General features: G+C 41.2%; 3 protein-coding genes across 5 annotated transcripts in view; 1 reads left to right on the top strand and 2 right to left on the bottom strand.

The window, feature by feature from the left end:
* The window catches only part of LOC134210600 (zinc finger protein 431-like), a 93124-nt gene extending 82491 nt beyond the window's left edge, over positions 1-10633 (bottom strand). The window contains exons 1-5 of one of the 3 annotated variants that reach the window (XM_062686719.1): positions 10229-10633; positions 9875-10175; positions 8547-9775; positions 8215-8356; positions 8006-8145 (exon numbers count right to left, since the gene is read on the bottom strand). In XM_062686719.1, coding sequence (XP_062542703.1) covers positions 8017-8145; positions 8215-8356; positions 8547-9775; positions 9875-10175; positions 10229-10500 — 2073 coding nt within the window. In that variant the 5' untranslated portion in view covers positions 10501-10633 and the 3' untranslated portion in view covers positions 8006-8016. Of the gene's footprint in view, positions 1-7924; positions 8146-8214; positions 8357-8546; positions 9776-9874; positions 10176-10228 lie in introns of those variants that run through there. The other 2 variants (XM_062686718.1, XM_062686720.1) reach the window with 2 other exon arrangements.
* A 7197-nt stretch (positions 10634-17830) lies between these two features.
* LOC134214878 (zinc finger protein 30-like) lies at positions 17831-20426 on the bottom strand. Its single transcript, XM_062694158.1, has 5 exons — positions 20013-20426; positions 19615-19948; positions 18340-19559; positions 18101-18242; positions 17831-18019 (listed from the first exon to the last, which is right to left on the bottom strand). The coding sequence occupies exons 1-5, from the start codon at positions 20288-20290 to the stop codon at positions 17858-17860; spliced, it is 2136 nt and encodes a 711-aa protein (XP_062550142.1). The 5' UTR covers positions 20291-20426; the 3' UTR covers positions 17831-17857.
* A 303-nt stretch (positions 20427-20729) lies between these two features.
* LOC134214877 (small ribosomal subunit protein eS24) lies at positions 20730-21920 on the top strand. The gene is made up of 2 exons (XM_062694157.1): positions 20730-20865; positions 21396-21920. Exon 2 carries the CDS (start codon positions 21406-21408, stop codon positions 21796-21798), a length of 393 nt encoding a protein of 130 aa, XP_062550141.1. The 5' UTR covers positions 20730-20865; positions 21396-21405; the 3' UTR covers positions 21799-21920.

Genomic DNA, 21920 nt, shown 5'->3' with positions numbered 1-21920 from the left:
ATATAAGAAGGTGCTGATTCAGTGAATTCAAGCCTTCTTATATACATTGATCAAAATGCTCGAATGGTGGGTGCAGTTGACCTCCAGAAACGTCAAATCAGAGACTAACTCGCAGGCAAGCTAGCGGCCATTGCCGCTCGCGGAAAACTGGATACAGCCGTGTATTCAAAAGTGACAGCTGCCGCATCCTGCCGTTGCCGTTCCGTTGCCGCACTCCATTGCGTTTCCCCCTTTACACACTACGCAATTTTCTTTCGACCGCGGTCTCTGCTTCGGCTCTACTTTTTGTGCCAAACTGGTGCGAAACACCGCACAAAAAGGAGAGCCCAAAAGCCAACCGCGCTGATAGACGGCCGTAATGAAACTCACGTTGCGGACGCGAATAGGAAATGCTGTCAAAATGGTTCGATACCCTAGCTCAACGTTGATAATCAGAAGATCCAATACAACTGTAGAACACAACTACCAATACAATTGGTAGAAAGTTTCCGAGTCGATTGAAATATAAAACTTTAAAATCCATCGTAAGACAATCGCACTATTAACGTTCAAAATCTTACATGATTTCGTGACGGTCTCGGATTTGGAAATTTTCATTTGTCACCCTGTATCAGAGTCTTCCCCTTAGACGTAGTTTACGTCAAAAACCCAAATTAATCCACCTAGCGGTGACGATGCCTTTCTCGATTAAATCAAGATATACTGAAGGTGGTAACTTCGTTTTTTCCAATTCCTATCTACCAAAAATGTTGGCAATTTTGTTTTTCTGTAAAATAAGCATAATACATTATGTTATAATCAAGTTATGACGATCGTGAAATTTTCTTTCATCCATTTTTGACAAAGAATTTATAACAAAATTATTTCAAGTATTGTTATTTGTAACACATATTGATATAATTGTTATGACTAACTGGTCGGGTTGGTATATAACATCATGGGTCTCCAAGACTTCTATAAAAGGTTCGATCTCGGAGTGAAATGTACACGAACATTTTGAAAATTAAGCCAATAATTCTCAAGGCCGACTTAAATATGACGTTAAATACATTTAAGATTATTCAACCAACGACACCCCCACCCCCTTTCGCCAAGGCAACGATGCCATTTTTGAACGATTCCTAAATATTAATAGAAGACTAGCAAAACCGCATACATACACGCTAACTTTCATTTACTCAGTGACTGAGTAAAATTGTATTGCCCTCTCTTTTCTTCTCACGGAAATTTTACTCAGTTTCCGCCAAAAGCAGGACAACTCATAGCTATGAGTAGTCCCGCTTTTGACGGAAACTGAGTAAAATTTCCATGAGAAAAAAAGAGATAGCAATACAATTTTACTCAGTCTCTGAGTAAGTGAAAGTTAGAGTGTAATATAATATGGAAATAATGAGATGTATAAAACGAAAACTATATTCAAATTTGCCCTTGAAATCACCCAAACTCCACCATTACTCCACACCACCCAAACCAAACAGCATGTTGAAGCATCAATGAAACTCCCCTTCCAATGTATGACACAAAACAAACGCAAACACCACCATGGCCACGAGTGTACGAACCAGCAGTTAATCGTGTCGTTATCGAGTGCAATTTCTGTTGCCAACGATTAAACTTACAACTGTGTTGGTGCGTATGCTCCGATAAAGTATAATGGCAATAATCAACATCGAGTCCGCTCTCAACTTTAACCGATTCAATCCGGATTTTTTTTCGTCGTATTTCAACATAAATTTTGGACATTCTGCTTCAAAAACGTATGCAAACCATGAAAAAGTAGAAATACGGGGTAAGATATTTTTCTTAGATCTTCTAGGGCTTCCAAACCGCCCTTGAGTTCAGTTCTTAATGATCTACATAAACAACAAAGCGTTTTACGGAGTCTCAATCCTATTTGAAGTTAGCAATGCTACTTGAGAAAAAATTAAACCATTTTCATCAAATCGCAGTGTTATCGGAACATAAACGGTACTCCAAACTATTCTTGAGATCATATCTTGGAGGTCTACAAGATCAACAGAGCAGTTCATAGGTTCCAGAGCTTGTGTAATAATTGGAGGAGCCCCATGGAACGTTATTACAGTAGCATATACAAAATACAAGACTCCCAGAATATCTACGGTACTCCAAACAATTATTGAGTTCAGATCTTGCAGGCCTACAAGACCAACAGAGTGATTGATAGGTTCCTGAGCTTGTGTGTTAGTTGTAAAAACCCTATGGGACGTGATTATGTCAATATATAAAAACATCCACATTCACAGAATATCTACGGTACTCCAAACCTTTCTTGAGTTCAGATCTTGAAGTTCTACAACACCAACAGAGTGATTCATAGGGTCCTGAGCTTGTACGTTAGTTGGAGCAACCCCTTGGGACATCATTACACCAGAATATGCAAATCACAGCATTCCCAGAGTTCCTGGGGTAATCCAAGTCATTCTTGAGTTCAGATACTGGAGGTCTTCAAGACCAACAGAGTGATTCATTGATATAAAAATCCTGTTAGTTGGAATTGCTCAAATGGACATCATTACGTACACAATACGTAAGTACGAAAAAAAACGTGTTATTGTGATCACAAACATCGCATCCACAATTTTTTCGTTCCTTTTATCATCTATAGTGTTATAGAGGGGCCCTCCTTAGCCGTGCGGTAAGACGCGCGGCTACAAAGCATGACCATGCTGAGGGTGGCTGGGTTCGATTCCCGGTGCCGGTCTAGACAATTTTCGGATTGGAAATTGTCTCGACTTCCCTGGGCATAAAAGTATCATCGTGCTAGCCTCATGATATACAAATGCAAAAATGGTAACCTGGCTTAGAAACCTCGCAGTTAATAGCTGTGGAAGTGCTTAATGAACACTAAGCTGCGAGGCGGCTCTGTCCCAGTGTTGGGATGTAATGCCAATAAGAAGAAGAAGAAGAAGTGTTATAGAATAAAGCTTGGTACCACGGCGTCTCCTGATGACCGTCTGGGCTATACATGTGAATTATTGCTACTCCACAATCGATCAGAATTAGAGTAAGTTGCACCCTGAAGGCGTTGGTACTTTCATACTTACTTGTTTCATACTTATTATAAATATTATATATTTTATACGATATGTTTACCCAAGTGTTTACCATTTCTATACGCATTGAAACCACCAAGGGGTATCATGAGATGACAGTCTAACCATTAAATGAGGATTGCGTACCAAGAACTGAATAAAGCTCGCAATACATTCAATCGACAATATAATTGGTTTCAGTATTGCACGGAAGTGGATGTTACTAAGACTAACATTTATATGTAAGAGTAAAGTAATTTACGTATGAATAATATCACAAAATTTCATTTCAAATGCTTTTCTTCATACTTATCCCAAAATGAATTAAATGTAATAGCTAAATCATGTTGCTAAAAAAATCTCTTTCTCAGTTCCTCTGCAACCATTTGATGTGATTCTGCGAGATCGTCAACAGAGCTTCAGTAAAACTTTCGAATCGACATGCTAAGCTATGGTGCACTGCTGCAAACATGCAGCACACTAGGAGTAAACTTTTTGAAAGCAGTGTACCAAAAGGAATCAATAGTTAAGTTTCTCAATAATGACCTTCTTCATCGAAAAAATATTTAGTAGACTAACAGGTAACAAGTCATTGTATTTTTTTTTCGAGAAATGCTCTCATTATTGATAAAATTTGTGTAAGGGGGTTATTCACAAATTGCGTGACGAATAATAAAAAAAACTAGAGGTTCATTACAAGAAGTGGTGAAGGGGAGAGGGGTGTTGAAAATAGTAATTGTACGTACTATATCGATCTTCCCTAGATGTCCTTCAACAGACAATTTTTGGCGGTGAATTCATGCTAGACCATCGTACATCTTCTTGTTGATCGATTTGAATATAAAGAATTGAACTCATGGACAATTTGTATTGTCGTACATGTTCAACGAATTCTACAATGTGTCTATAATGGTGTAACGAAGTCCAGTAGAGCTATTCCAACTCATAAAAATAGATGGGATGACGTAGATCTTCATGTTGATCGATTTGAGTATTGAGATCTGTACTCATGGACAGTTTGGAGTATCGTCGATGTTCAACGAGTTCTGTAATGTATCTACAATGGTGTATCGAAGTCCCGTGGAGCTATTTCCACTCATAGAAATAGTGGAGACCTCAAAGATCTTCGTGTTGATCGATTTGAATATTGGGATCTGAGCTCAAAGACAGTTTGAAGTGTCGTAGATGTCTAGCGAATTCTGTGGCGTGTCTCTAATAGTGTAACCAAATCCCGTGGAGCTATTACAACTCATAAAAATAGTTGAGACATCGAAGATATCTATGTGGATCGTTTTGAATATTCTGATCTGTACTCATGGATAGTTTGGAGTATAATAGATGTTCAACGAATTCTGTTATGTATTTATAATGGTTTAATGAAGTCTCATGGAGCTATTCCAACTCATAAAAATAGTGGGGACATCAAAGATCTTCTAATTGATCGATTTGTAAATAGGGATCTGAGCTTGTTTGGAGTTTGGAGTGTCGTACATGTTCAACGAATTCTGTGGTGTATATCTTACTGTGTACCGAAGTGCCGTGGAGCTATTACATCTCGTAAAAATAGTTTAGACATCGGAGATCTTCATGTTGATTGTTTTGAATATTAGGATCTGCGCTCAAAGACAGTTTGGAGTGTCGTAGATGTCAAACGAATTCTGTGATGTGTCTATAATGGTGTCACAAAATCCCGTGGAGCTATTCCAACTCATAAAACTAGTGGGGGCATCGAAGATCTGCATGTTGATCGATTTGAACATTAGGATCTGTACTCAAGGATAGTTTGGAGTGCCGTAAGTGTCGAACGAATTCTGTGGAGTGTGTAATGGTGTTACGAGGTATCCTGGAGCTATTCCAACTCACAAAACTAGTGGGGACATCGAAGATCTGCATGTTGATCGATTTGAATATTAGGATCTGTACTCAAGGATAGTTTGGAGTGTCGTAGGTGTCGAACGAATTCTGTGGAGTGTCTGTTATGGTGTTACGAGGTATCCTGGAGCTATTCCAACTCACAAAACTAGTGGGGACATCGAAGAGCTGCATGTTGATCGATTTGAACATTAGGATCTGTGTTCAAAGAGAGTTTGGAGTGCCGTAGATGCCGAACGAATTCTGTGGTGTGTCTGTAATGGTGTAATGAAGAACCGTGGAGCTGTCCCAACTCATAAAAATAGTGGGGACATCGTAGATCTTTTTGTTGACCGATTTGAATATTAAGATCTGAGTTCAAGAACTGTTTGGAGTATCTTAGGTATTGAAAAGATCTGTTCTACTGCAGGACAGGTGCGGGATATTATCATAAAGCATTTCAATTTCAATTATTTAATCAGAATGTGGTAAAAATGGTGTTGATTCCTTAGAACATCAAAATTAGAACTCAAGGATAGTTTGGATGCTCTAGATCATCCTAGTGACCATAACCTGACCTGGGCAATATTTTTCCTGGATGGAACAGTTAATTTTGAACATTTTTGCTGAAGAAAGCAAGGCTCTATCTCTTAAAACGGATTTTCGACAACTGATTTTCGTCTTGGGTCATATATGACCCATCCGGATTGAATCGGTTAAAGCGCGTGCGTTGTTCGTCGATTAGTTTTCGTGTTCAACACGTTCCACATTGTAAGCTTTGAAAAGCTTTGCTCGTTGCGTTAGCGTTATCGATATTGCCGTAGCGAGGATTCTAACCCATCAAGCGAAAGTAAATTTATATTTTAGCATGGTAGCTGCTCAATGCTCGTAGTCCCGTTTATATGGGAAAAAATGGAAAACTGCCTAAACCATTTTAATTGTCAGCTGCGAACGCATTGATCAATCATGATGAAATTAAATAGCATGTAATTGGAAGAGTGGCTCTGCGGAATGCAACTTGTTGCGATAAAATCAGTTAAGTCTAAGTACATGAAAATCGTGTGAGTTTTTGAGGTTGAAAAAGTGACCATACATACACACTAGGGTGGTTCAAAAAATCGATTTTGCTCCACAGTGCTCATCTAATTCTTTACCATGTTCTGAGTGTCCTCTGAAAATTTGAGCTCATTTGGATTAAAACTGATTTAGCACAAGCCGTTTCAAGTTTGCATGCAAATTAGTATGGGGAAATTTATTTTTTCATTATACTGTTAATGACGCTTCCCCATCAAGCGCAGGTAAAAAGAAAACCTACATAGCTAAAAGGAATACTCAACAGCTTTCACTCAGTGAAAACCGCATCTCAATTAATCGTTCCAATAATTAGTAATCGAATTTAATCTATACCATGGTTCTCTGGAGCTAATTGCATAACTCATCAACAGGCAACATTGCTGCTCGTGGCGCGAAAGATAGCACACACAAATTCAGGCTACTATGTTGCACTGCACATTTCAGTGATGCCCTCAAAGAAGTTTAACGATCATGACTAAAGATTCGCAACCTGTCTTAAAATCGATTACTAATTATTGGGACGATTAATCAATGCGGTCTTCGTTGGGTGAAAGCTGTTGAGTATCCCTTTTAGCTATGTAGGTTTTCTTTTAACCTGCGCTTAATGGGAAAACGTCATTAACAGTATAATGAAAAAATAAATTTCCCCATACTAATTTGCATGCAAAGTTGAAACGGCTTGTTCTAAATCAGTTTTAATCCAAATGAGCTCAAATTTTCAGAGGACACTCAGAACATGGTAACGAATCAGATGAGCACTGTGGAGCAAAATCGATTTTTTGAACCACCCTAATACACACAAACATACATACACACACAGACATCATCTCGATTAATCAAACTGAGTCGAATGGTATAAGAAACTTTACTATCAGATGTTCCTGTAAAAAGTTCGTTTTCAGAGTGAAATGATAGCCTTTCGGTACAACTTTGTTGTACGAGAAAGGCAAAAGCCAAAGATAAACAAACATTCTGCCAAGGAATAACACTGGGAGATGCATTAAACCTTAGTTATAAGGAAATATGGGAAGATTGAAACCGCAAGTATAAAAACCTATCGACCGGGAAAGGAAAATGGCATTACCAGCTAATGGAACAACCAGGAAAGATATTTGGTGCAAAGAACTACAGCTAAACACGGAAGAAGTAAGAATACTTAACAGAATCAGAAGTGGACATTGTTTAACGAAAGAAACGAAGGCTTAATGGAAATGGGAAGTTGATGATCTTTGCGATTGGTGTGAAGTTACCGAATACCTGAAACACATACTGTACGACTGCCCCCGTTACAACAACAGCAGAAACCTGTACCCAACTTTAGAGTATATGAAGCCCTTAGAAGAAACACTTAAAGAAGAAAATGAGGACGAAATGAAACAAATAGTTAAATTTCTAAAAGAAAACCACCTACACGTCTAAAAATGTTAAAAAACCACATCTCACACGAAAAACGGAACATGAACGATAGGGCAAAAGGATTGTCCAACACATGCAAGTGGCAAGATGGACCAATAGTGGTCTTAGCCAGTCAGAAAGACAAATCCAAAGAAAAAAAATTGAAACATAATAACAACAGAAGGCTGGCGCCACGTTCCTAGTTTTGATAAAACTTCTACTCAGTGAATCCAACATTCCATTCCTTACTAGCTAGTATTAAGCGTAGCTACGACTCCTCGTCACAGGGAATGCATCAGAAAAATATTGCCAGTAAGAAGAGTTCTCATCTCACATCATTATCACTGATGAGAAAGGGCCTGCCTGGTTGCACTAGGTACCATTCAAGGTTCCAAGACACGATGTCCGTTGGATCACATGTACATGCGTAAAATCAGTGCGTCAATGCCAGATATGTGACGCGGTACCAGGACAGGACAGGATATGTCCCATTTCAGTACTAATGGCGTAAGCCATGTAAGTAACATATCCGAGGAGAAAGAACAAAACTGTTTGATTTTCTTTCTATAATAAAATGCTGCATCTTTTACGTTTTAGTAAGAATGTCATTCATTCAATTTCCCATTCTATACCTTTTGTGTCATCAGTGCTCCACATCATCGCCATTATCCTCAAGTACTTCAATCTCTGCATGGCAGATTTCCGTGTGTTGCTTTTTCAGCGCCCTGGTCGGGAAAACTTTCTCACACTTCATACACATTTCGACACGCTTCTGCAAATATGTACACAGAGGCGTTAATCTTTAAAGTTGTGAAGCGTTTCTTTCTAGTAGTTAACTCACCCTTTTGGCTCTTATCTCACCCATCAGTTTCCCCGGAATAGGTTTCACCCGCGCGTTCATCCGGATGTCATGTTTCAGCAGCATGTGCTTGTTGTACATGGTGTGGTATCGGTGATCTCGTCCGCAGCATACGTAGTCATCCCTAACGAAACGGAAGAAAAAATTTATGCTCGTCTCTCATAAAAACTCATCACTTTTTTGTTCAACTTAGGATGTAAGTCGAAATTATGAGCAAAAAAATGTTTTATCTTTTGTCTACATCCCCCTTCTGAGACTCCTGGACGCTGAGAAAATTAATATTACTTTGCAAGAAAGTACTTATAAGTACTTACTTATAAGTGATGCACAAATGATCTGCAAGCATTTCCTTCGAAGCGACCAGTGTCAAACACGTCGAACACTCCAGCTCATGGGGCTTGTCGTGTCGCTCCCGATGCCTGTCCAGCTTGTCCTGACTGGTGAACGTTTGGACACAAACGTCACAAATGAACCGAACCTGAATACCATGAGCTTTCTCGATGTGGTTGTTCAGATTGTATGAGGCCCCGAAATGTTCGGTACAGTGCGGACAATGAAGTCGAACCTTGTCGTGCACTTTAGTGATGTGATTTTTCAGGAACTGCTGCTTTTTGAACTTTTTGTCGCACTGCAGACACTCATAGGCGTACACTTCACTATGGGCGAGCTGATGCTCGTCCCGGGTGGCCTTTTTCCGGAACGTCATTCCGCACGTATCGCACCGGTAGCTGTAGACGCCCAAATGCATAACACGTATGTGAATAAGCAGATCGCCATTCGTGTTGTGGCCTTGCTTGCAGTACGGACACAAGTGCTCATATTTCTTCAAATGGCGAGCCATATGATTCTTTAGATAGAATCGCGAAACGCACCGAAGTCCACACGTCTCGCAGACATACGCCTTGTGAGCGACTTGAACGTGACGACGATACTCTATTCGACTTTGGAACACCTCCGAACAGCCCGGTTTCTGACAAACGCACGTTTTAGGTTTTCGAAGATCGTGAACGAGTTTGTGTGTTTGGAAGCATCGTTTACTGTATGACGAATAGGGACATTTGTCGCATTGCAGTGCTTCTTCGAGTTTCTTCTCCGGCTCTTTAGGTTTGGTAGGAATCCTTCTCTTTCTTTTCTTACCTTTGAGCGGAACTTCATCCGGAACGTCCGTCACGATTGAATCCGGTTGATGGTGCTCAGCTTCGGACGTACTTTCTTCGGCTGGCTCTTGATATTCTATGTCTTTGCTCTCTTCTTCTACAAATCCGTCAAAGGATGCCAATTCGTACGTAGGGAATTCCTCCAGTAAGTCATCCATAGAATACTTATCCAAACTACACAGGTCCAAATCTTTGATCAGCACGCGTAGGTGTTCCGATTTTGTATCGAAGAGATCTACTATCGGATCGAAATTTCGGTGTTTTACTTCGATCAAGGAGTTCATGAAGAGGTGCAACGTAGTCATCTTGGAGTAATATCTGGCGAAGAATCTGAGCAGTTCAAGGCATAGCTGGCAAATCGACTGAGGTAAAAATTGTTGTTTGTTCTGTCAATCAAAATTTAAACGAAGCATAAATAATACAATGAAGAATCAGAAACGATTTGTAAACTGCGAACCGTTACGTTTGCATTTACATTCACTCACCTGATCGAAAGTCATGATCGGCGCCATAATGTCTTCGATGAAATCGTGGATGCTTTTACCTCCCATAACAGGATCGACGGTTGATAGGGAAATCATCAAGCTCTGATTAGAGTTTGGCTTCAAACACATCCGGCACACGTGCGGAAACCGCTTCAACCGGAAGTTGGATGCGTTGCTTTCATCTGACTCGATTCTGGTATGGCGGAGTGCATTTTCAAGCAAATTTTGCTGTTTGATGTTTGCTTCTTGTGTACATTGCAAGAGTTGTAGTGCTGTTTTCGGATAGCAAATTTCCCACTTCCTAAAATTGAATCGAATTAAAGACCGGATCGAAAACAAATCCAGAAGGCCTACTCGGGGTCTACGAGCACTTTTCCAAACACGGTAGGGATAGATGTCTTGCGAAGCGTTTTCCGGACGTTTGAATCGTTCTTGTAACATTCTGGAGTAAAATGTTGCGAACAAATGCGGGCAGAGTGGTAGTTAATATTCGGATTTAGCGGCTCTTTGTTGGCCAATGTAATGGCCTTGATCCACTGCAAACGCACAGCCCTGTCTCGCGGAAACCGATGCAACATGGGCGTTTCATGGGAACCATGCCTGCAGGATGGAACTACGCACTTCATTTATAACTGCACTGGTGAGAAAAATCTATAAGACTGTGAAAATAGGACCCAAAAATCAGTAAATTTTCTTGAGAGTTTTTCACTTTCATTCAACGATTTCAACCAACCCAGCAACCAACGATTCACGATGAAAAATATAAACACGACGCCTTCAAAAAAAACCTTACAACAGTTCCAGCGTGAAAAGCGTCTCGCACGACATTTGAAAAATGCATAATTTTGGAATGATTTAGCAAATTTTGCACTGTCTTCGTGATGAGATGTTTAAATGTGGATTTAGTCGAAGGATGGATTCCAATAAAAGATATTTTAGTTACTAGATAAAGATTGTCGCTGTCGTCGCTGTCCGGAACATCTTTTGCTGGCGAGGATAGGGGAGCTAAATGTCAAAGAAGGAAAATCCATACCATTTGACAGCTTGGTACCCAACATGTTCCGGACAGCAGAACAAAGGGAACCGAAGCGACAATCTTTATCTAGTAACTAAAATATCTTTTATTCCAATGATTTTTTTCCTTCACTATCAAAAATCCACACATTTTTATTGGAAAAAATCCATAGATTTAAGTTATTATGTATATAAGCGCACACATATAACCATTCTTCTCGCAAACCACTTATAAAATATATATAAGGCTATCTGACGTTTATCATCTTTCTCTTGCACGCGCACAGACGGGATAGGGTTTGTTTTCATACGGAAACGCTTCCGAAGCGTTTCCGTATGAAAACAAATCCTATCCATTCCATATCCATTCCATGATAAACGTCAGATAGCCTTATAGAAATAAACTTTTTATGTGGTCACGAATTTAGCAATACAGTCGACTCTCCACATCTCGATGTTCTATATCTCGATATCTCTCCCTATGTCGATGGTTTCCTCGGTCCCTTCGATTTTCATACATTTGGGCATTCTACATCTCGATAACCTCCCTATCTCGATATCTCTCTATCTCGATGTGTTCTGGTCATAAATTGCTCAGGATTCTCTCTCCCTATGTCGATATATTCATATTTCTAGGCTACTAGACGATTTTTGGACAATAACAAACAAATGAACAACAAGAGATGACATTTGTTTTGTTGTCGTTTTTCATAGCAACGAGTTTTTTTCAATCTAGTACCCATTTCAATTATCGTTTCATTCCTCGATCTCTCCCTATCTCGATGGTCCCTTCAATATCGAGATGTGGAGAGGCGACTGTAATTTGATTTATGTGTGGATCCCGTGGATCCATATCGATTATACATAAGGCAATCTGACGTTTATCATCTTTCTCTTGCACGCGCACAGGCGGGATAGGGTTTGTTTTCATACGGAAACGCTTCCGAAGCGTTTCCGTATGAAAACAAATCCTATCCTTTCCGTGCGCATGCAAGAAAAAGATGATTAAACGTCAGATAGCCTTATATTAGGGTGGCGCCGCACAGTGCTTCGAACGTACACGCAGAAAAAGGAGAAAGCAAGTTAGCTTAATATTTAATCTTCTCAAATCTTTTTCAAATTTTATTCCTTCTGAAGCTTAACAATTGGGTCCTAAAATGAAGAATCGATATTCGATTTTCTTTCAGGGAACGATGAAGGTAATCATTCTAAACGTGTCAGTTTTTCTTTAGACTCAAAAATCGAAAAAAACATTGTTTAATTTGAAATTGAAAAATAGATGAAAAATGCTTCCTCGACATTTTCGGTCTTGTTTGACGTACGGATTCAAACGCAGTAGCAAAACACCGCAGGGCACTTGACTCAACCTTTGACAGCTAATATATGGGCCTGACGTTTTGGGCTGATGGTTCATTCGTTCTGAAATGTTGCACAGCCCAAAATTTGTCTTAAAATGTCTTAAACACAAAAATATTATTTTTACTGATTTAGAATTTTACCAGAATTTTTATAACAACGGTACAAGTATTCTTGACCGATGCACTATCGTTTGCAACCATAAACGAGGTAGGGCTTTAGGACCCAATTGGTGATGTGCTATACAGCGCTCCACTTCCGAAATAATAAGGTTTAACGTATGGATTGTGAGAAAAATATAATTTCGATAGCGGCTATAATTCGGTTTTTTACTGAATTTATAATAAATCTGTAACGATTGTCCCTTCCCGTAATCCATACCCTACCCCATTTCGATCTGCCAGCATGCGGACAGCGCTGTCTATCCGCGAAGGTGAAAACTGCAACACTCACGAGACGGTAAATTAAATTCGGTTCCGCTCATAAAAACTTCTGTTCTTTCTCTTCTACGAGATCTCTTAGAGAGATAACCTCCCAGCATCCCTTCGATCGATTTCGACGTAGGAATGTGGGAGATGACTCCAGCCCGCTCGGCTAGGCTATAACACATTTCTACCTAGTAATCACGCCTTCAATGCGATCATCGTTTGGATCGCTCTCCACTTGAGTCTTGACCGTTGAATTTATTAGATCGAAGACTATACCTTCCGTAAAAATTAGAAGACTAGAGGCAGTGATTAAGGAAAATTAAGTGCCAACTAAAAGTAAGAGTAGGATTAGCTTAAGAGCTGCAGAGTACTCCAATAGAGTTTTAGGGTCTGTCTCATTTGGAGAATCAAACTTAAAAGTGACAGTTCGAAAATTAAAAAATCACCCCGTTATAAGAATGGCTGGTGCTACCCAGCAATTCCAATAGGACATCGATGGAAGATGATTCGATATCTGTCAAAAGTAATCTTGCTCTGCGAGCAGGGTTATTTGGTAATTATTGAAATGTCACTTTTAAGTTTAATTTCAGTTTAATTATCCAATTGAGACAGACCCTTAGTGTGCCAGTGCGCGGCTCCGTGGGATTTCTAGGCTGAAGCGGTGATTTATGGCCTAACCCCGAAGACCCGCCTGTGCCAGTGAATTCCAAGGCCATTCGATTAAACTAAGCCTCAACCTTGTGTAAACCAGGAACCAAACCCGCGTTGACGTGGGTTTTTTGTTGGGAATACCGTCACGCCAACCTACGGTAAACCCACTTTCAGGAGCACGATTGGGTGGGAAAATCCGCTGCGTTGTCCGCACCGTACGAAACCACCCCCGAAACCGATCCCAAGAGAGTGCCGCTGTCGTGCCTCCCATCTTTCGACGCGAGAAGCAGGAGAATTGCGCGCCACCGTGTAGCACGTGGTGAGATTCAGACGAACGTTAATTCCACCGTTATCCTCGTTACGGTGCGTCATCCAAACTGCGCACATTCTCACGCAATCGGAAAACGCCCTGACTACATCGTTCGGCGACAAGGCCCCGATCGAACCTGAGGCTCCTAACACGAACCACTCCACCGGCGGCAAGGCGTCGTCGCGATCGGGCAAGTTGATTGCTACCGTCGCTCATATCATAAACGTGCTGCATACACCTAGCCAAATATCGTCGGACATCGCCGTCACTCCCATGTCCTACACTGCGTAGGATTCCCCGCAAATCGTCGAACATTCTGCATGTCTTCATCGTTTCCCTGCATCCCGCACCTATACGTGCATACAGGTCAGAATAGAGTAAGCCAATATTGTAAACCACAATCTAAACAATCGTCCCGGGACTGGATAGGTAGGGTATGATACACATTGTGAATATACGTATACCATGCTCAAACGACATCCAAAGCTAGTGTTTTAGATTTGATGAAGGAGATGATCCTCATTCAAGTGGCCCGGTTTGTTTTTTTGCTTTGTTTATTTTTTTAATTTTTAGGAAAAGTTTTGTAGCTTAAATTAGTGGTTTTGGTTTCGAATTCTTTCTGGATTTGTCATAGATTGAGGAAGCTGAGTGTTTCAGAGTGTTTGAGCCAAGCCTTATATCCGCCCTTAGGCGAGAGTCTCTGGCCGGAGTCGGAACGTGCGTTTGCAACCTTCCCTTCGGAAGTGGCGCTTAAGTTGCAGGCGTTGAGAAACCAAACCGCTCGTTACAAATCTTCAAGAACTACAGCGATCTATATTCCTTCAGATGCCGCAGAACTAAGGGCCACATATTCGGCTTCGCTAGAGGAAGAGGCAATCGTTGTTTGTTTTTTGCTTGACCATGACACCAAGTTCCCGAAAACCTTGAATATGTAACCACTAACTGATTTCCTGTCTATGTTTTCCTGTAGGTTTCCTTGGACGATTTCAACTGAACCCATCATCTTCCCATTGGCAATGTTTGAAGAGATTGATGCCCAGTCGGGATCCGCGAACCCAACCAACGGTTCTGTTTCAATATACCGCTTGAATTCAAGACCTTCAAATAACGAACTAATCTCTTCAAACATTGCCAATGGGAAGATGATGGATTCTGTTGAAATCGTCCAAGGAAACCTACAGGAAAACATACATCCGGTCTGGTGCACAGCATGATATACATTATGGTTCCCAGAAGTTCACGATAAGGTTCGTTAGTAGGATCACCAATACCAGGCAACATTGAACCTTTTTCTATAGGTGTTTGAACCGGGTTGCATTCATTCATCCCAAACCGGACCAATAGCTTCTCGATATTCGTCTCTTACACGGAACCGCGAAACAACTCACTTGACGGTTCCTTTCACTCAAATCCGACCTTGCGTGGAAGAAGCCAAAAATAAGTAAAATGCGAAAAAATCCGGTGAGTACATTGCCTTTACTCCCGTGTTGAATTTTCACCCACTATGAAGTTTCACCAACTCAAATTTCTAGATTGCTTTGAGAATAGGTCGTATGTGCAAAAGAGAGATTCTCTTTGTTCACGCTCTCTTTCGCTAATAGTTCGGCAAGTTTAGCATTTTCTGCTACATTTTCACTTTAGCACGCTAGACAAAGTTATTGTCTTTAGATATCTGCCAAAAAATCCAACATAAATTTGTGTATAGCTTTGTAATAATCGAAAGAGAATGTAACCGAAGATGGGCTCTCTTTTGCACATACGACCTATTCTCAAAGCACTCTAGATTTATGTTATTTTCACTCACTCGAGACTATGGTGAAAACAACTCAAATTTGGCTTCTTCCACGGAACAGCACACGTTGGGTCGATGCAGCTCTCTTTGTTTATAATAACATTCATGAGAGGGAGTGAGAAAACTACCTAATATTGAGTTAAAAATTTGAACTTCGTACTCAAAGTTGAGTTCTTAGGGTCTGTCTCAATTGGATAATTAAACTCAAATTAAACTTAGAAGTGACAGTTCAATAATTATCGAATAACCCTGCTGGATGAGCAGGATTACTTTTGACACATATCGAATCATTCTTGATCGATGTCTTATTGGATTTGTTGGGTAGCACGCAGCCATTCTTATGGCCGGGTGATTTTTTAATTTTTGAACTGTCAGTTTTAAGTAAAATTAAATTTAATTCGGGAAATGAGACAGAGCCTTAAAACTTTTTTTTTAGGTTCTTTATTTTTTCTGTGTAGGATAAACGCATACCAGTGGCGTAGCCAAGGGGGGGAGGGGATTCTGAACATTTTTATTGAAAAAAAAAATTTCTAAAAAATCTGTCTCTGGGGGGGGTTTATGCCCTAAACCACCCCCGTGGCTACGCCACTGACGCATACTGCTTCCTTCCTTATTGGAACATAGCTTGACTCCTAAAAAATGTCAATAATTAGTTTTGAGCGTCTTAGGGGAAAATGTTACAGGGTTTGAAAGAATTTATCTTCCTTTTACTTCCACAACAAAATAGTGGAAGTAAAAGGAAGATAATTTTTTTCAAACCCTGTCCTAAAAAATGGTTGGCTTCTCCACAATCTGTCATATCGAAAATTGACTTCAGCTGCTTCTTAAAGTTCATTATTGATGTGTTCTTCCTTCCGGCAATTAGCAGGTCGTCCACCTAGAACACGATGTAAATTACATTCCTAGCGCAAATTCTTGAATACAAACAATAATCGTGTTTTGAACGCTCGAATCCCAGTTCTAAAGAGCCCCGCACATATAGGATACGTTTGCGTTGCGTTTGACAGTTTTCCCATGGGAAATGTGTCAAACGCAACGCAAACGTATCCTATGTGCGGGGCTCTTAACAGTTTCTCGTTGAACTTCTCGTTCCAACACCTTGGAGACTGCTTTAACCCGTAAAGGGACTTGCCCAATCTACATACTGTATTTGGAGGTACATCGACTGACGTCACTATTTGCGTTACATAAGATCAGCGGGAGAGTGAAAGAGACGACTAGTGGCACGCAGCGCTGATCTGCGCCACCTTAGTAAAGTCTAGCTCCATGCTCTACAAGCACCGGCGAAAAAAGATCTCTTCACCATAAGTCTTCACTGAACGATAACCGCACCGCATTTTCTCATGGTTTCACATGGGTCTCTCCCCATGTCACACTTTTTGTATGAAGTATCTGGAAGTTTCATATAGATCGTCGTACTTCAGCTGAACCACCCTCCCCCTCTAAGCGATACGTTATTTATGGATGTTCCCATAACCAATCGTTCCAACAATCGGTAATCGATTCCAATCATCGTTGTTTTCGCGTAACTACCGCCTCACGTGCTTTCGGTCTTTCATTTTTTAACACGCAAATGCGGTGGCTTATCGTTTTCCATTGAACAACTCGCTTCTTCTGCTTCCGTGCCGTGCCGGATCTGTTGCCAGCGAAGCAATACATTTGCTCTACTATTGCTACAGCAACTAAAACGCGCGTAAACATGGCCAGAGTTAGAAATTGCACCCTCCAGCGCAATATTTACCAGGAAATTTCATTTGGTATCTACTCGTAAAAAATATCCTGTTTTAATAAATAATATACTCCTGTTTTTGCCTTTCTCGTATATATACGTAAAGGCTATATGTTCGCTCCAAAAATGAACTTTTTATAGGAGGCCCGGAGACCCATAGTGTTATATACCAATCAACTCAGCTCGACGAATTGAGGTGATGTCTGTGTGTGTGTGTGCGTGTGTGTGTATGTATGTGTGTGTGTGTGTGTGCGCATCAAAAGAGCAAAAAGTTTAGCTCATTTTTTTTGCACTTACCCTCGCAACAGGTTGCACTCGACGCAGTATACTACCCCATTGTTTCCTATTGAAAATTGGACGGATCGGACAATGGGCTTGGAAGTTATGGCCAAAATACTTTTTCTCATAAAAAAGCGCGTAAAAAAGTCTAGCTCACTTTTAATGCACTTACCCTGAACCGATTTCCTCGCAACAGGTTGCATTCAACGCAGAATCTTGTCTCATTATTTCCTATTGAAAATTGGCCCGATCGGACGATGGGCTCAGAAGTAATGCCCAAAATACTATTTTTTTACCGCACGAGAAAGGCATCATCACCGCTAGGTGGATTAATCTGGGTTTTTTTGGTATATCCTTGCCTTTTTGACTTTCTTTTTACAGTAAAAACAGCCTTACCTTGTCTGTTCCAAGAAACCATTGTCATTCATTCAACTTCATGTTTATAAATTTCTGTGCATTCAATATCTATATCAGCACCATCTTCCTCAAGCGCTTCTACCTCTGCCATGCAGATCTCCATATGTTGCTTCTTGAGTGTCCTAGTCGGAAAGATTTGTTCACACTTCAGACACATCTCGATGCGTTTCTACAAACGAGTTAACAGCAAAATAGAGACGTTAGGTTTAGAAATTGTTAATGCGTTGATGCAGGATGTTTCGTTACTCACCCTCTTGGCTCTCATCGCACCCATCAGTTGACCCGGAATCGGTTTCACCCGTGCGTTCATCCGGATGCCATGCTTCAGAAACATATGCTTATTGTACATTAGGTGGTATCGATGATCTCGTCCGCAGCATACGTAGTCGTCCCTAACGAATGAAAGAATGGATGATTAAAAAGATGAAAGATATTTTTTATTTCAGTTGAGTTTCGATTTTAGACTTTTGGATCGATATATGTACCTACCTATAAGTGATGCACAGATGATCTTTGAACATTTCGTTGGACGCGAAGAGCACCAAACACCTCGGACACTCCATTTCATGGGGCTTATCGTGCCGCTCCCGGTGACTGTCCAGCTTGTCCTGGCTGTTGAACGTTTGAACGCAAACGTCACAAACGAACCGAATCTGAATTCCGTGAGCTTGCTCTATGTGGTTGTTCAGTTTGTACCGGGACACAAATTGTCCATTACAGTGCGGACACAGAACACGATTTTTTTCGTGCACAACACTGACGTGACTCTTCAAGAACTGCGGCTTTTTAAACTTTTTGTCGCACTGCAGGCAAGGAAAAGCGTAGACATTGCTGTGGCCAAGCTGGTGTTCATCCCGACTGGATTTTTTCCGGAATGTCATTGCGCACGTTTCGCACCGGTAACTGTAAGTGTTCAAATGCATAATCTGGATGTGGATGCGCAGATCGGCCTTCGTGTTGTGCCCTCGCTTGCAGTAGGGACACAAATGTTCAAACTTCTTTAGATGGCGAGCCACATGGTTCTTTAGATAGGCCATCGAAACGCACCGATGCCCACAAATTTCGCAGACGTACGCTTTGTGGGCGATTTTAACGTGACGGACGTACTCTAACCGACTTTGGAACACTTCCGAACAGCCCGGTTTCTTACAGGCATTTGATTTGGGCTTTCGAACATCGTGTAGGAGTTTGTGTGATTGAAAGGTTCGCTTGTTGTATGCCGAATAGGGACATTTTTCACATTGTAGTGGTTCTTCGAGCTTCTGCACAGGAGCCCTTTTCCTCCGTTTCTTTACTTTTATGGGAACATCATCCAAAATGTCCGTTGCGAATAGATCCAGTTGATTGTGCTCAGTCTTTATGTTTTTGGTAGTACTTTCCTCGACCGGGATGTGACTTTCAGCTTCTTTGGACTCTTCTTTCCCAAATCCTTCAAAGGACGCCAAATCATAGGTTGGGAATTCCTCCAGCAAATCATCCACCGAATAATCCTTTAAACTACATAAGTCCAGGTCTTTAATCAGCGTGCGAACTTGATTAGATTCAGTGTTAAAAAACTGTACAATCGGATCGAAGTTTTGACGCTTCAGTTCTAATAAAGAGTTCATAAGAAGGTGCAGCGTAGTGATCTTGGAGTAATATCTGGCAAAGAACCTGAGCAACTCAAGGCATGGCAGGCAAATCGCCTGTGGTAAAAGTTGTTTTTTGCTCTGTTGAACGAAAAACAATTAAAATAATATTTGGATCTAATCTAATCCGACAAACCTCATCGAAAGTTACGATCGGCGCCAGAATGCGCGCGATGAAATCACTGATGGTTCCTTCCCCCATAGCGGGATCGGCCGTTGAAAGAGAAACCATCAAGACCTGGCTAGAGTTCGGCTTGAAACACATCCGGCACACGTGCGGAAACCGTTTCAATCGGAAATTCGATGGGGCACTCTCGGCTTGCTCGATTTGGGCATAACGAAGGGCTCTTTCTATCAGCTTCTGCGTTCTAGTTTTTGCTTTTTGTGGACATTTCGATACCCAAACCGGCGGTTCTGGTATTTTCACATCTGGCAAAACTGGTTTCGGAACGAAAATTGTTTTTAAATTTCTAAAAGAGAAGGAAAATGTGTGTCAGATTTACAGACCGGATGTGGAACAACCAAAAGACCTACTCCATGTCCACGAGCACGTTTCCAAACACGGTGGGAATGGACTCTCTACGAAGAGTTTTCCTGGCTTTTGTATCACTAAAACACTCCGGTGTAAAGTGGTCTGAGCAGATCAGGACACTCTCGTAGTTTGTATCTGGATCCAACAGCTGATTGTTGCCCAATGCTACGGCCTTGATCCACAGCAAGCGCAAAGCCTCGTCTCGCGGGAACCGATGTTTTGAGAAGCCTGGCGCTGCTTGGTGGAAATCATGTTTGCATGATTTAACGATGCACTTCATTATTCACGGTTTCTAGTTCTTAAAAGCGTGATGAATAGACGAGGGACATAAAATTAAAGGTTTTGGGCAAGATTTTATGCAAAAATAGTTAGGAAAACAGAATTAGACGACGTCTCGACGCTACAGAAATTTCAAAACAAACGCGTCTCGCGTAATATTTGATAAGTGCCTCAATAATAAATAAAAAATATCTGCGATGAAGATGCTAAAATCGAATAGCTCGTTTCATACCCCGGCACATTGTCGAGCATTATGTATTTACTACAGAGTGCCGTTCCTAACATCATAGAAGCTGATGTTCAAACGTAAATTTTCGCTGTGAAATTTAAAATTTATTCCTCTTGTAAATTCTGAACAGATCCAACTTTAGCGTGTGTGTATCTGATGTTCGCCCTGCTGTAAAACTGTAAATCGCAACCGCAATGCTCGCAACTGCCAAACTGGCAAAGCTGCCAACATTACAAGCACGAATGAACTGTCACCGAGCTAACATGCCTTCCCCGAAGAATCTTTCTTTTCGCTAAAGTGCGTTCGCGAAGACGTGTTGAGGTTTTACCTTCAGTCTGTTAAAAAAGGTAGTTTTATTGGTGATTTATTTCCTGAATAGTGCCTAATAGTTAGATTTAGGTGTGACCTACATGAGCAAATGTGATTTATTTGTGGAATCCTATGGAAAATCCGTGAAACTCGTCTGGAAAGATTCACATTTCGCTCGGTAGACTGCCACAGGAATAGTGAGGTTATGGCTTCCTGCTGCCGTAGTGTCAAAACGGATTTGTTTACTAGTGAATGTTTCGTGTGCTCCGGTGGTATCCGGAATCAAATAATAATTGTGTAAATAGGAGAGTGAAATAGGATCTGTCTATGTACAGCTGCTCTCGTTACGGATTTTGCCAAAATCGCGGTTTATTGGTCTGGCTGCCACAGTCAATATAAATAACAGGGCTGGTAGCGGCATATTGGTTATCAGCTAGCCACTCCATTCTACGGATTTCATTTAGAACTTTTATTTTAATTGGACAAACATCAATATTGTTCACAGTTCAAATAGTGCAGTAAACCTTTACAAAGTTTATTAATTTGTGCTATCCTCTGTTTGTTTCAGGTGCACCAAAATGTCGACCGCAACGATCCGTACCCGCCGGTTCATGACCAACCGTCTGCTGAGCCGCAAACAGATGATCTGCGACGTCCTGCATCCCGGTCTGGCTTCGGTCCCCAAAAAGGAAATCCGTGACAAGCTGGCCGCCATGTACAAAACCACCCCCGATGTGGTGTTCGTGTTCGGATTCCGGACCAACTTTGGCGGTGGCAAGTCGACCGGCTTCGCGCTGATCTACGACACGCTGGACTTTGCCAAGAAGTTCGAACCCAAGCACCGGTTGGGCCGCCACGGACTGTTCGAGAAGAAGAAGATGACCCGCAAGCAGCGCAAGGAACGCAAGAACCGTATGAAGAAGGTGCGCGGCACCAAGAAGGCCAAGGTCGGACAGGCCGTGAAGAAGTAAGCGGGTTGCTGGGAGCTGTGCTTTATTGGGGCCCTTGTTCCGTGTTTTCACTCCGGTGGGAACTTATAATTCCATCGATTTAAATGGAAATATAACTTTATGGTTTAATAATAAGTACCTAA

Source organism: Armigeres subalbatus, chromosome 2 (assembly GCF_024139115.2).
Source record: "Armigeres subalbatus isolate Guangzhou_Male chromosome 2, GZ_Asu_2, whole genome shotgun sequence".
Lineage (NCBI taxonomy): Eukaryota > Metazoa > Arthropoda > Insecta > Diptera > Culicidae > Armigeres > Armigeres subalbatus.
The sequence above is the reverse complement of the archived record's forward strand: the minus strand, read 5'-3'. Positions and strand labels throughout refer to the sequence as shown.

Bases quoted from the DNA above. Each gene is read 5' to 3' on its own strand.
- LOC134214878 (XM_062694158.1), bottom strand. From the start codon at position 20,290: ATGAAGTGCATCGTTAAATCATGCAAACATGATTTCCACCAAGCAGCG. The intron at 19,949-20,012 runs GTAGGTCTTTTG...CTTCTCTTTTAG, and splicing joins AACGTGCTCGTGGACATGGA to AAATTTAAAAACAATTTTCG. The intron at 18,020-18,100 runs GTGAGTAACGAA...ACTCGTTTGTAG, and splicing joins GTGCGATGAGAGCCAAGAGG to AAACGCATCGAGATGTGTCT.
- LOC134214877 (XM_062694157.1), top strand. From the start codon at position 21,406: ATGTCGACCGCAACGATCCGTACCCGCCGGTTCATGACCAACCGTCTG.